Below are 12,141 nucleotides of genomic sequence, written 5' to 3' on the forward strand. Positions count from 1 at the left end.
AATTTGAAAATAACAAAATTATGTTTGGTTCATGGAATGCCTATTCCGAGACATACATTGGTTTTAATGGATTAGTTATAATTAGTAATATAAAAAATATATTATTGCTACAAAACAAATAACAATGTAAAACCTTTTATGAGTTTATAATAATGAATAACTATTTTAAAATTTCACAATACGGATGCCTATTTCTTTTTTATTATGTGTAGAATAAAATAATTAGAAATATACAAAGAACAATTATTCTCTCATTCCCAAAATTTGAAATATATTTTATTTTATTTCGAAGAATAATTATTTTATCCAGCCAAATGAGTCTTCTTAAGCAAGTAAAGAAGGGTGTATTCCTATAAGCCGGCTAATTCAAAATTCCCTATTTTTTTTTCTTACTTAATTTCTAATTCAGTTATTCAATGGATTTCATTCACATTGTGTTTTAGTATATAATAATACTAGAAAATATAATAATAATAATAATAATAATAATAATAATAATAATTGACTTAAATTGATATGTATATTTTTTTAGTGTATATGTGTATCAACATAGAAATTGTAGTGCTTTTCATTTTCTTTTGACTTTTGGTGGCTTTAAATTAGATTAGTAAAGTGTTTTCTTGTGTATCTTTCATGATTTTCTTTGTAATTATGAAATCCTAATATCTATTTTAAAATCAATGTACTTACCTAACTTAATTGCATTTATAGTTTCTAAAATTTGATTTAGTCATATATTTTTTTTGAACTCAATTTAATTTTTCAACTACTTTTAGAAAAAGAAAATATATTACATGGCTTGAGAAAATCGGGGTTGGCAAAATAATGAAATCTCAACAGATTCTTCATGATCCATGTATGTAAATTAGGTCCAAAATAATGAATTCATGATACGCTTGAATGGGAATTGGTGGAGAGTAGTGAATCACCATGGTGTAATGTATATATATATACTAAATAACAAGACATAACAGGAGCCTTTGGTGTTGTGTCCTCGTCTGCGGTATTTCTCCGGCTGGTGTCTGAGCAACTTCTGTCCCTGACGCCTACCCAGCCTGGTTGCTCTCCGCCTGCCTTGGCCTTTGTGGCTCTGATTCTCTGATTCATTTGTTGAGATTCAACTTTTGACTGTTTCCATGCGTCAAAATTCCCCTCTCTGAAACACACCCATCTCACTTGCATACCAAGACCGCAAAAGGGTGACTTTCCTTTCGATTTTACTATTTGTACAAAGGCCTTGATTCATCCCATCCTCGCCCCTTCGATTTCCTACTTCCCCAATAAAAAATCTCGACACCCATTTCATTTGGTATTGCGAAATGTTCTCACCCGCTTCTGTTGTTGTAATCTTTGAATGACTAATATGAGTTTTGTTTGATTTTGTTATGGCAGATTTGATTGCGTGCGTTGCGTCTGCTTGAAGGGTTTCTATCAGCTCTGGTGAGGTTTCTAGTCCCACTGAAGTTCTCCGTGTACTTTTCAGAGGTTAAACGTCCTGCGTATGTAATAAATTGTGTCTTATTGGCTAAGGGTACTCGTTTTATATGATTCATAGCTAAGTTTGATGCCATTTCAGTTCTATTTTCATCGGTATGGTTGGTGCATTGCAGAGTGAGATTTTTTTTTTTTTTCTTTTAATGTGGCATTTGAATACTATGGCCATTTTGAGAGGATCCTCAAGTCCGTTTAGCTGCTGTTTGTTTTCACCATGAAATTGACAACCCTTATCTTCATTTTTTCAACTTTCCCTCCTGTTGAACAATGCAAGATGTTATAGACAATTAAACAAGTAAACAATTTTAAATTAATTTAGTATATATGTCATAAATATGGCTTCTTCTTGGCGTCATTTTCATTAAATTCATTATTGTGTATCATTTTTATTTTTATTCAAGCCACCGATGGTGGCGGTGGTGGTGTGTTATTTTGATAATTGTGTTATTATTGTTGTTGTAGGCATTTCTATAATCTCTTCTCCTGATCTTTTAGAGAGAGAAAGAGAGAGAGAGAGAGAGAGAGAGAGAGAGAGGGTATATTCGTAAGATTTTAGGGTCCTTTATTTGGATGACAAAGGAATTTTTCAATCCTTGGGAGCAATCATTTAAGTTCCACTTTTTATTGTTCTCATCTACATGGGTTTTTGTTAGTCTATAATTTCAACATGTACTTTGCACTTTGCAGTTCTCCTTTATTTGCCTTAGTCACTGATATCCGTAAAACTTGCAGGAACAACCATGTAATTGATATGTCTTTGCTATGAGAGTGAAAATAGTAAATGTAATTGGACTTGGGGCAGGTTCACTTTATATGATTATTAGTATGTGTGTGTGTGTGTGTGTGTTTTCCTTTTTCTTTTTCTTTTTTTCTGTCCCTCTCCTTCTCTTTCTCTATTGCTTTTTTCCTCAGTATGAGGGAGATTCTCGATGCTGTATTCAATAGGTTGGCTGTAGGATTTACCCTGGATAGGCTTAGGGGGTGAGTTACTGAATCAACCAAACATTAAAATGTAATCTTGGATGTTGTCCATCTTTACCATTCAGTTGAGAAGTCACATTTTTTTTTTACATGGTGAGGGAAAAACATGTCATGGTTGGGAAGTGAAATCTAGTTTTGATATTTGATGATGTGTTACTTGATGTTTTTTTTTGGTCAATTGGAAGCCACACTAGGCTTGAGCTACCCAATGGGAGGTAGCCTATCTCCTGTCCCATGCCCCTTTCCCCCTCTTTTAGGATTTGAATCGAGGCTTCCAACATGGAAATTCCAAACTTTATTCACTACGACGTCTCCTAGGATACTGCTACTTGATGTTCTGATATATTGTAATTAAGATTCATTTTAGGCTTATTTTTGTTTGGTTACATTAGAGACTTTTGAGAATCAATTTTGTGAAAAAGCAACTTCAGTATGTTTGGGTATTTCATGATATGAAATGACCTCTCAGTGCAAATGTATGTACTCTTGTCAGTTTATTTGATAGTGATGTATATGTTTGATTGGCTGCACAAATCATTGCCTAAAAATAAACACCATGTAAAGTGATTGGCATGCTTTGTGCTTGCTGGGGATATTCTTTTTTTTTGGGGTGGGGGGCGGGGTGGTTATTGGGGATTTCTCTCCCTTTTAGCAATTTAAACACACTCAATAATCTACCGAGTTCCAATCAGCATTATGTTTCTCATTAACTTTTTTATTTTTAAAAGCATTTTTGTTTGATACTTTTTTTCTTCGCTTAGTATTTGATACTTTAGTTTTTCTTTGATACATTTCATATACAAGAGCAAAACATTGGCCATAGTCATTCACCAACTTCTATGGAGCTGCCTGGGCATGGCTTCTGCCATATGTGCTTCTTAAGAAATTAAGTTTGAAGCTCTCGCCTGATCTTCATATTTTGATGCTCTTAAATGAGCTGGAGTAAGTTTGCAGATCACTTGGTCTTGTTCTTGGACAGTTCATTGACCCGCCTTAATTTTCATTTTTCAGAGATTTTCAGTTAGTTAGAAGATAAATTTTAGAGCTTTCACCATCTGTTCTACCTTCTTTGAAACTTTGGAAAAGGCCTTCTTCTATTCTTTTGAGTTCCGCATAATTTGTTGTCACCTCCTCCAGGAGGGGAGACGAAAATGTCATTGTTGAAAATGATCACACTGGGCTAATATATTTATCTTCTTATTTTATTTTTCATTATTTGGATATGCAAATTCTTTGGAGCTGCCTGGTGTGGCTTCTGCTATATATGCTTCCTATGACATTAGCTTTGAAACTCAAGCCCAATCTTTGTCTTTTGACACTCATAAATGAGTTGGAGTAAGCTTATAGAAAACTTGGTCTTGTCCATGGACAGTTTGTTCATTAGCCCCCCTTAATTTTCATCTTTCTCAGAGATTTTCAATTGGATAGAAGACATATTTTAGAGCTTTCACCATATGCTGTATCTTCTTTGGAATTCTGGAAAAGGCTTTGTTGCATTCTGTTGAGTTTTGTAGTATTTCTGGATATTTTTTTACTGTTTTTTTGCCTCCAATAGGAGGGAAGAGAAACACATTTCATTGTTGAAAATGATCACACTGGGTTAATATATTTTATCTTTTTATTTTGCTATTCCTTATGTGGAAATACACCTCTTCGTTATTATGCATTGCATGCAAACAACATTGAGCATAATAAAGGACTTGATTTAATTTAGCGTGCGCTGAAAGTGAAGGAGCTAGTTGTTCTGTCAGCTGTTAAATTGACAGATGCTCTGGTGGAGTTAGTCCTGTTGTGGTTTGTCTTACATGTGGAATTGTTGGGTGTAATTGAGGCATCATGTTTGATGACTGACTTCTTTAGAAAGCCATAGAAACTTTTGTTATTTGTTCTTGAAGTTTGGAATATGTTTGTATTTGGCCACGTCTAAAATATTGTTTCTTAGTGCTGACTTACCCCTCCCCTGCAGTAGAGGCTTTATTATACTTTAAAAGCTAGTTTTCCTTAAATATATTTCTTGATATCCTCTGTTGTAAGCCCTAGCACCAAACTGGATAATATCTGTATCATTGCCTTGTTTATTGGGTTTAAATCCTACTACTGTAAATTGGAAATTTCTTTTGTGCCCTCCACAGCTGTCCTCCAATAATACTTCTTACACTTTGCAAATGGAGGACGTAGCCAAGGACTTAACTTCGGGGACTGTTGGGGGGGTAGCACAGTTGATTTGTGGACACCCCTTTGACACCATCAAGGTCAAGCTCCAGAGCCAGCCTGCTCCACACCCTGGTCAGCCCCTCAAATATTCTGGTGCAATGGATGCTGTCAAGCAAACATTTGCAGCAGAAGGCCCAAAGGGCTTTTACAAAGGCATGGGAGCACCCCTTGCCACTGTGGCTGCCTTCAATGCCGTCCTCTTCACAGTGAGGGGACAAATGGAGGCATTATTGAGGTCTCAGCCTGGTGCACCCCTAACAGTTAACCAGCAGGTTGTCTGTGGAGCTGGGGCTGGACTCGCGGTTTCCTTTCTAGCTTGCCCCACTGAATTGATCAAGTGCAGGTCAGTACTGTGTTGCTTCTGTTCTATCGTTAGTACATTATACTCTAAATGCTTTCATGTCTCAAATTAAATCCTGGCCATTTTTGTTATTTTTGTTGGGCAATAGCGCTTGTTCATTGTGAGGATAATTCAATAGCTTGCTAAATTAAGAGTTTTCTGGATGCAGTGAATAATTCATGACCCATGTGTGAAGTTCCCTAGTAATTCTGAATAATTTAGTCATGCTTGCTTAGATATTTTTCTTTCCGATGTTAATCCTTGACTATATAAAATTCATGAATATATTTAAACATGTCAATCTGTTCCACAGTTTTAGAAAAGGGGTTGTCAGTGTAATGGTAATGATTGTGGTGTAATGGTTGCATCCATTACAGATGTTACATCACGGATAACTGACACATGCCCTCATGAATTCATTTTTTTGGTTTATAATTGGGGCCAGGCCAATGTTTTTAAAAGTTGGTGCATGATAGTTGCATCAACCATTAGATAACCATATCTGTGGCTTCCAAGACCGTTACATAAGCACGTTCTATTGCTTTGCATTTATTTTCTTGTTTGAAATATGAACATCTGTATTTTTTATGTCATTGCCATATCTATGGCTTCCAGGACCGTTACAAAAGCACATTCTATTGCTTTGCATTTATTTTCTTGTTTGAAATATGAACATCTCTATTTTTTATGTCATTACCATATCTATGGCTTCCAAGACCGTTACAAAAGCACATTCTATTGCTTTGCATTTATTTTCTTGTGTGAAATATGAACACCTGTATTTTTTATGTCATAACCATATCTATGGCTTCCAAGACCATTACAAAAGCACATTCTATTGTGCTTTGCAATTATTTTCTTGTTTGAAATATGAACATCTGTATTTTTTATGTCATTATATTTATGATTTCTTAGTTTAAATTTCACTTATAATCAATACCACTGCTTCTCGCCTATAGCAGCCGAGGAAACCAAGATAACATTAAACACTTATAGAGTATGTTATATTTAGATTTATTAAAATTTATTCAAAATCATTTGTAGCATTAATGTGTAAGATTTTGGGATCAAAACATGTGAATCTATATTTGAAAATCTAAGGCCAAATTATGTGGCAAAAAATATTTCTGAATTTCTAATCTGCAAACATGCTGTTTGTATGTGGAAATGACCAAGTGGACTTTGATAACAGATTGCAAGCTCAGAGCGTATTGGCAGAGTCTGGCTCAGGTGCCGTGGCAGTGAAGTATGGTGGCCCAATGGATGTGGCAAGGCAGGTTCTCAGATCAGAAGGGGGTGCTGTGGGTCTCTTTAAGGGCTTGGTTCCCACCCTGGCTCGTGAAATACCTGGAAATGCTGTAACGTTTGGTGTCTATGAAGCCCTGAAGCAGTTTTTAGCAGGTGGCCAAGACACATCTGGGTTGGGAAAGGGCTCTTTAATTTTGGCGGGAGGCTTGGCTGGTGCTTCCTTCTGGGCTGGTGTCTACCCAACTGATGTTATCAAGAGTGTAATTCAGGTGGATGATTACAAAAATCCAAAGTATAACGGTTCTTTCGATGCCTTGAGAAAGATCCTGGCATCAGAGGGAGTCAAAGGCCTATACAAGGGTTTTGGACCTGCCATGGTCCGTAGTGTTCCAGCAAATGCAGCATGTTTCTTGGCATACGAGGTGATGAGGTCTAATTTGGGATGATCATTCTCCACTCGCCAAATGGTTCGAGTCAACGTCACTCATATTTTATGTTCCAAAATAATGTTAACCACCATCTGATATTCTCATTTTACATCATTGAATGAAGGCCCATTCAACTAATCTATTGAAATAATAGGTCTGTTTCTCTATTTTTCTTTGCCTTCCAAAGGTGCCTAAAGGATGGGCCAAACATAGCAGAGTGACGACCCAGGAGTGGATTTCGCATTGGCATGGGGACAGGAGACAACCATCTCGATGGACATCACGACCTATAGGCAACACCGGCCAGTAGACGGGCGACATGTTTATCTTGTGTGACAAACTATAGAGTGAGTGGCTCTTCTAGGCAGTTGGATATTTTAAGAATGTTAGAATACAATTATTCCAAAAACTCACTATAGAGCGAGTGACTCTTCTAGGCAGTTGGATATTTTAAGAATGTTAGAATACAATTATTTCAAAAGCTAGATTTTTGTTTCTCTAGCCATATTATTCTGTCCTGTTGTTTTTAATTCATGTATTGACCTACCCTTTCTATTCTAATGAATTAGCTAACTATAGTTTTCATGATTTGTTATGGAGGGTAAAATGAGAATGAGGTGGCTTGCTGAGCTGGAGCCAACATAGAGGCTGACTTTGAGTGCCTAGCCAGAAGAGCCAAGCCGCCCACTTGGCTGCTTCTCTCACACTTTTCCTTTTTTTTTTTTGGCCTATTTTATTGTTTTTTTTGTTATTCTAATTTATGTTTGATTATTAAAAAAAAATAAAATGAGAGAATATACGTAGATCAAAATATATTATTAACATTTAACTTTTTAAAACATTTTAATCATGTTAGGAAAATTTTTTTTTTTAGATATCATTTGGTGAGAGAGAAAATACAATGTAAACATATTTCTTTCTTATTTTTTTGTCAGAAATTTTTTTTGATTCAAATGGATCATTAAAGTTATGTTTGGATTTGATTCAAATTCAAGCAGAAAAAAGAAGTGAGCAAGAGATTTTATTTCTCATTATATTTGCTCCTGTATTAAACACTATTAAATTTTTTTTTAAATATAGTAAAAAATTATATTGACATTTTTTTTTCAAATCCATACAATTTGAATCTAAACTCCAAAATCAATACTTTCAAACACTAATATTGTATTTGGGAGCATGGATTTCGGACATTACATTTGAATTTGGATGGATTTAGACAAATTTCAATACAATTTTATGTTATATCTTTTCCAAATTTAATGCAACTTCAAATCTAAAGTCTATCCAAATATAGGGCAAACAAGAAAAAGTAGGTTCATTAATAATTTCCTTTTCTTTCCTTACCTTATATTTGGAGAAGTTTTGGATTTGGAGTTGTATTAGATTTAGATAAGATGTAATATAAAATTATATTGAAATTTATCCAAATCCACTCAAATTCAAATTTAAGATTCGAAACCTATGCTCCCAAATGCAATGTTAGTGCTTTTTTATATTAGAATAGATTCTAATTGTAAGGGGACTGGTAAGAAAAAAATAAAATGAGAGGTAAACTATTTTCCACACCATAAAACAAACAAAAAGGAATATATTACACAATATAAGGGGACTATTTCATTTTTCATTTTTCATTTTTATTCTTTTCTTTTTAACTTGTTTCCTTATTATACCTTCAACATGAAGTTATGGGGCCTTTGGCTTACAATATTAAAAATATTCTCATAAAATGACATTTTCGAAATTCTCATTTTTAAGAATAGAATATCTATCCCATACAAATATTTTTGTTTGGTTCACTTACTATCATTTCAATGTTTGGTTAATCTTTATAATTATTTTAAGAAGATGACCATTATAGTCTTGACATGCATTTAATAAATACTACTATCACGGGCCAACCTAATATTTAGATCATATATGTAACGACCTATTTAATTTACTACATAATCAACCACATTAAATACTCTAATATCATTAACTTATAACATAACAAAGGCAACTCGAACCCGTGGGTAATGGGGACACACCTATCGTACGCAGCGGACACCTAAGCAGCAGTTAATCTAAATTTCATTCACCCAACCATAGAATACAATACCAGAGTTACTTACGTTCCACCATATTTTCCAAAAACACCAAAAGGTAAAACTAGAATCTTACATCAAAAACCTACTAACCCTATTTCAAAACTCACCCCTCTAATAGGGTAGAACAACTGCCTCAACGGCATGGAGCTCGATCTGCCTGTCTTTTTGGGTTCCCTGAAATGGTTTAAGTTGGGGTGAGATATCTCTCAGTAAGGGAAATAAACTAAATACAACTGTGTGGAAACATGAATATTTGTGTGCTATAATAAATATACAGTACATATTACATGCTTGAAAAACTGATAATATCGTAATTGAATAAACATACAATTTCATAGTTATACTAAATCATACTGTATCTCAGTGCTCATAAAATCATTTGCTATAAATAGTAGTAATGAAATTTACTCAGGATGAATAGCTAGTTGATGTCATATATTACCCCCATAATGGGTTGTGCAGCCCGAAGGCAAGACCCGACAATGATTGGCCTACCATTACGGAGTCAAAAATGTCTGTAAGTACGATGGGCCTACCACACCCTGGTCCGAACTGCCAGGTGAATGTCTATAACTCTATATTGAAAGCCACATCGACTATCCATCTCACACTCCCTCTACTAGCAGGGGTAGTTAGCACAAGTCTAAACTGAACTGAACTGTATAGTTACGGTACCGTGCTCCTGAAAACCAATCTGAACTATCATTCAGGTTCTGATAACATATAGTACTTAATCATATAATGTTTTAATATAAATAGATTGATAGCATATTCTAGAATTCTGTCATAACATAAATAATTAAGGTCTTGCGCCGATTACATACATAACTGCGACCTTGCGCCGGATAACATACATAAGTACGGCCTTGCGCCAGCTATCAATCACGGCCTTGCGCTGAACATATCATAAATACTGAACTGAGCATATGTATTGTTTATCATATATTCTGAAATCATAATTTCCTGTATTATCATGTTATTCCTGAAAATAATTGTAAACATGTTTTTTTCTATAAATCTAACTTAACATAATACCATATACGTGAAATAATATTCATGCCACACAACCTGAATAAAATCATGAATTTTGTTCTGAAATTACATTTTCTGACATTTTATACTAAAAACATATATTTTTGTGTAATAGTAGTATTTTCTCAAATATATTTTCCCAAGTATACTCATACATAATACATGCTTTTTGAAAATTATTCTTCTATTAAATAATAATAATTTTCATGGAAAATTTACTACTTTAGTTTACTCCCTTACCTGACTACTGAAAAGCCCTTAAAATGACTAATCCTGCACCCGCAGGGTTCTCCGTTCAACACCCTGAAAATAACATTTCCCGAACAAAATTTCAGTATTTCTTCGAGTGCTACATTTTCTACAATTGTAGGAATGTCAAATACTCAATAAAAAATCTTACCCTGAACTTAGTATGAAGTCCAAGTTAGCCCCACCAACGATCCATTCTAGTAGACTTGAAGAGAACTTCCCCAGGAGTAGCGCGGTGGCTTTAGATTGTTGATCCGGCAAAGAACGGACCCAAAATCTTAGAGAGAAAGCAGAGGGGACGAACATGAGAGTGGAAATCTGATTTTCTTGAAAAATTTGCGCTAAAATCCGAGTTTAGAGTTATTTATACACCTACCCTCGTCGACGAGACACGTCACTTTGTCGAAGAGTACATGAAGGGAGTTTGTCGACGAACGCTTATTTCTGGTCGACGAAAATCAGAGCTAAAAATAGCCCCTCGATAACTTCTTATCGACGAGACGCATGTCCACATTGATGATCCCATCAAACATGTTCGTCAACAAACGCAGCGATTGAATTCCAATTACAATTTCCTTTTCTTCCTCCTCCTATTATTGAATTAATATAATTCACCAGGTCTCTACAATATAGATTTTATTTTTCAAATAAGAAATTAAATGTCATCTTATATTCAACAAGAAAACTCTTCTTGTGATTACTTAATATCCAAATTTTTTTCACACAGAGTCGATCCCAAGCTCGAGTAAAGGAGGAGGATCGCGTTAGGTGGATGATAGCTAGATTAAAATTTATCAAATCACTATGACATGAATCCTTACCGAATATTTGTTGGAGTGTCTCCTACGAGTAACGTGTTGCATTTGTACCACTCAAGTATAGCAAAAAGTGGGTAAGGGTGGGGTAGGTCGCCACCCCAAAGTGTCACTCCATGTTGGCGTCTGGGTACGATATCAAATATGTGAGAGTTCCATGTTACACATAAAGTTTGATTCATTGATCAGTTCTCTTGGGACTTATTTTTTGGACAAACACATTCACATTTTCAAAATTGTCTCTTAAGATTTTCTACTAAGCCAATTTAAGGAGCATAAGCACTAATGACATTTATTACTTTTTGGCCTAATTAGACCATCTAGATTTTTATAATTTTATCCCCTACTTTATTTAAATTTACAACGTTATTTTTTAAGAGACAATTTTAGGAAGATTTGGATAGTATTACTAAAGGCATATAAGGGACTGAGAAAATATTCATAGGAGCAGATCTAAATAAACACATTGTAAGGGATAGTAAAGGTTATGAGAGCATGCGTGGGGGATATGAATATGGAGACAAAAATTAGCTTGGGGATATAATCTTAGACTTTGCTATGTTATATGATTTTATTACAATGAATACTTGTTCTAAGAAAAGTGAAGAACACTTAATAACTTTTAAAAGTAGATAAAATAAAAGTCAAATATATCAATGTAAGAGAACTGGGGGAACCTAGAGGAAGAAAATATGTAAAATTTAAAGATAAAATGATCAAAATGGTGATTGGATTATAAAGGATGAGATAGATATGAATACTCTTTGGAGTATGATAGCTAACTGATTATGCGCTCAAACCGCTAAATTAGGCATCTTAATCCGAGCATTAGAGCTTTTATTTTTAATTAAATGTCTAATTACTCTCAATATTTTAAGAAAGTATCTTATTTATAATTTATGAGTCTTATTGAACAACTTATGAATTTTTGACATTTTTTTATCACAGGAAAATTCTTGAGAGCCAAAACCGGTACTAGTTCGTAATTTGTGCATAACTTTCCCGTTCAAACTCCGATCGATACAATTCATATTTCTAGAGAAAGAAGAGAGGATTATCTACAACTTTTGTGTTTTGAGTTTTGAGAGAAACGGGCTCCAAGATGGTCAAAATTGGCTTAATCACGGAGAGAAAAAATGAAAAAATATATATATATAAACAAGTTGATGTGGCCCGGCCATGCAGGCCGGGTCGGGTCCAGCAGTTGGGTCCTCCGGCTGGTCTTCCCTTTTCTGTTTAAATCTTCCCTCCTC

At 34.7% G+C, this 12,141-nt stretch overlaps 2 protein-coding genes across 7 annotated transcripts in view; both read left to right on the forward strand.

Moving 5' to 3' along the window:
• The first annotated feature begins 847 nt into the window (after positions 1-847).
• LOC131163691 (mitochondrial carnitine/acylcarnitine carrier-like protein) lies at positions 848-7,295 on the forward strand. Of its 6 annotated transcripts, none has more exons than XM_058120368.1 (5): positions 848-1,058; positions 1,393-1,440; positions 4,608-5,032; positions 6,222-6,744; positions 6,893-7,295. In XM_058120368.1, the coding sequence occupies exons 3-4, from the start codon at positions 4,641-4,643 to the stop codon at positions 6,721-6,723; spliced, it is 894 nt and encodes a 297-aa protein (XP_057976351.1). In that variant the 5' UTR covers positions 848-1,058; positions 1,393-1,440; positions 4,608-4,640; the 3' UTR covers positions 6,724-6,744; positions 6,893-7,295. The 6 variants fall into 6 exon arrangements, with proteins under 6 accessions (XP_057976351.1, XP_057976350.1, XP_057976347.1 ...); XM_058120367.1 differs by having other exon boundaries at positions 954-1,199; XM_058120365.1 differs by having other exon boundaries at positions 991-1,309.
• The window catches only part of LOC131163690 (mitochondrial carnitine/acylcarnitine carrier-like protein), a 33,291-nt gene continuing 22,174 nt past the window's right edge, over positions 1,025-12,141 (forward strand). The window contains exon 1 of the mRNA XM_058120359.1: positions 1,025-1,199. The gene's annotated coding sequence lies outside the window, so the exon portion shown is untranslated. The remainder of the gene's footprint in view (positions 1,200-12,141) is intronic.

This window comes from Malania oleifera, chromosome 9 (genome assembly GCF_029873635.1).
Source record: "Malania oleifera isolate guangnan ecotype guangnan chromosome 9, ASM2987363v1, whole genome shotgun sequence".
In the NCBI taxonomy this organism is placed as follows: domain Eukaryota; kingdom Viridiplantae; phylum Streptophyta; class Magnoliopsida; order Santalales; family Ximeniaceae; genus Malania; species Malania oleifera.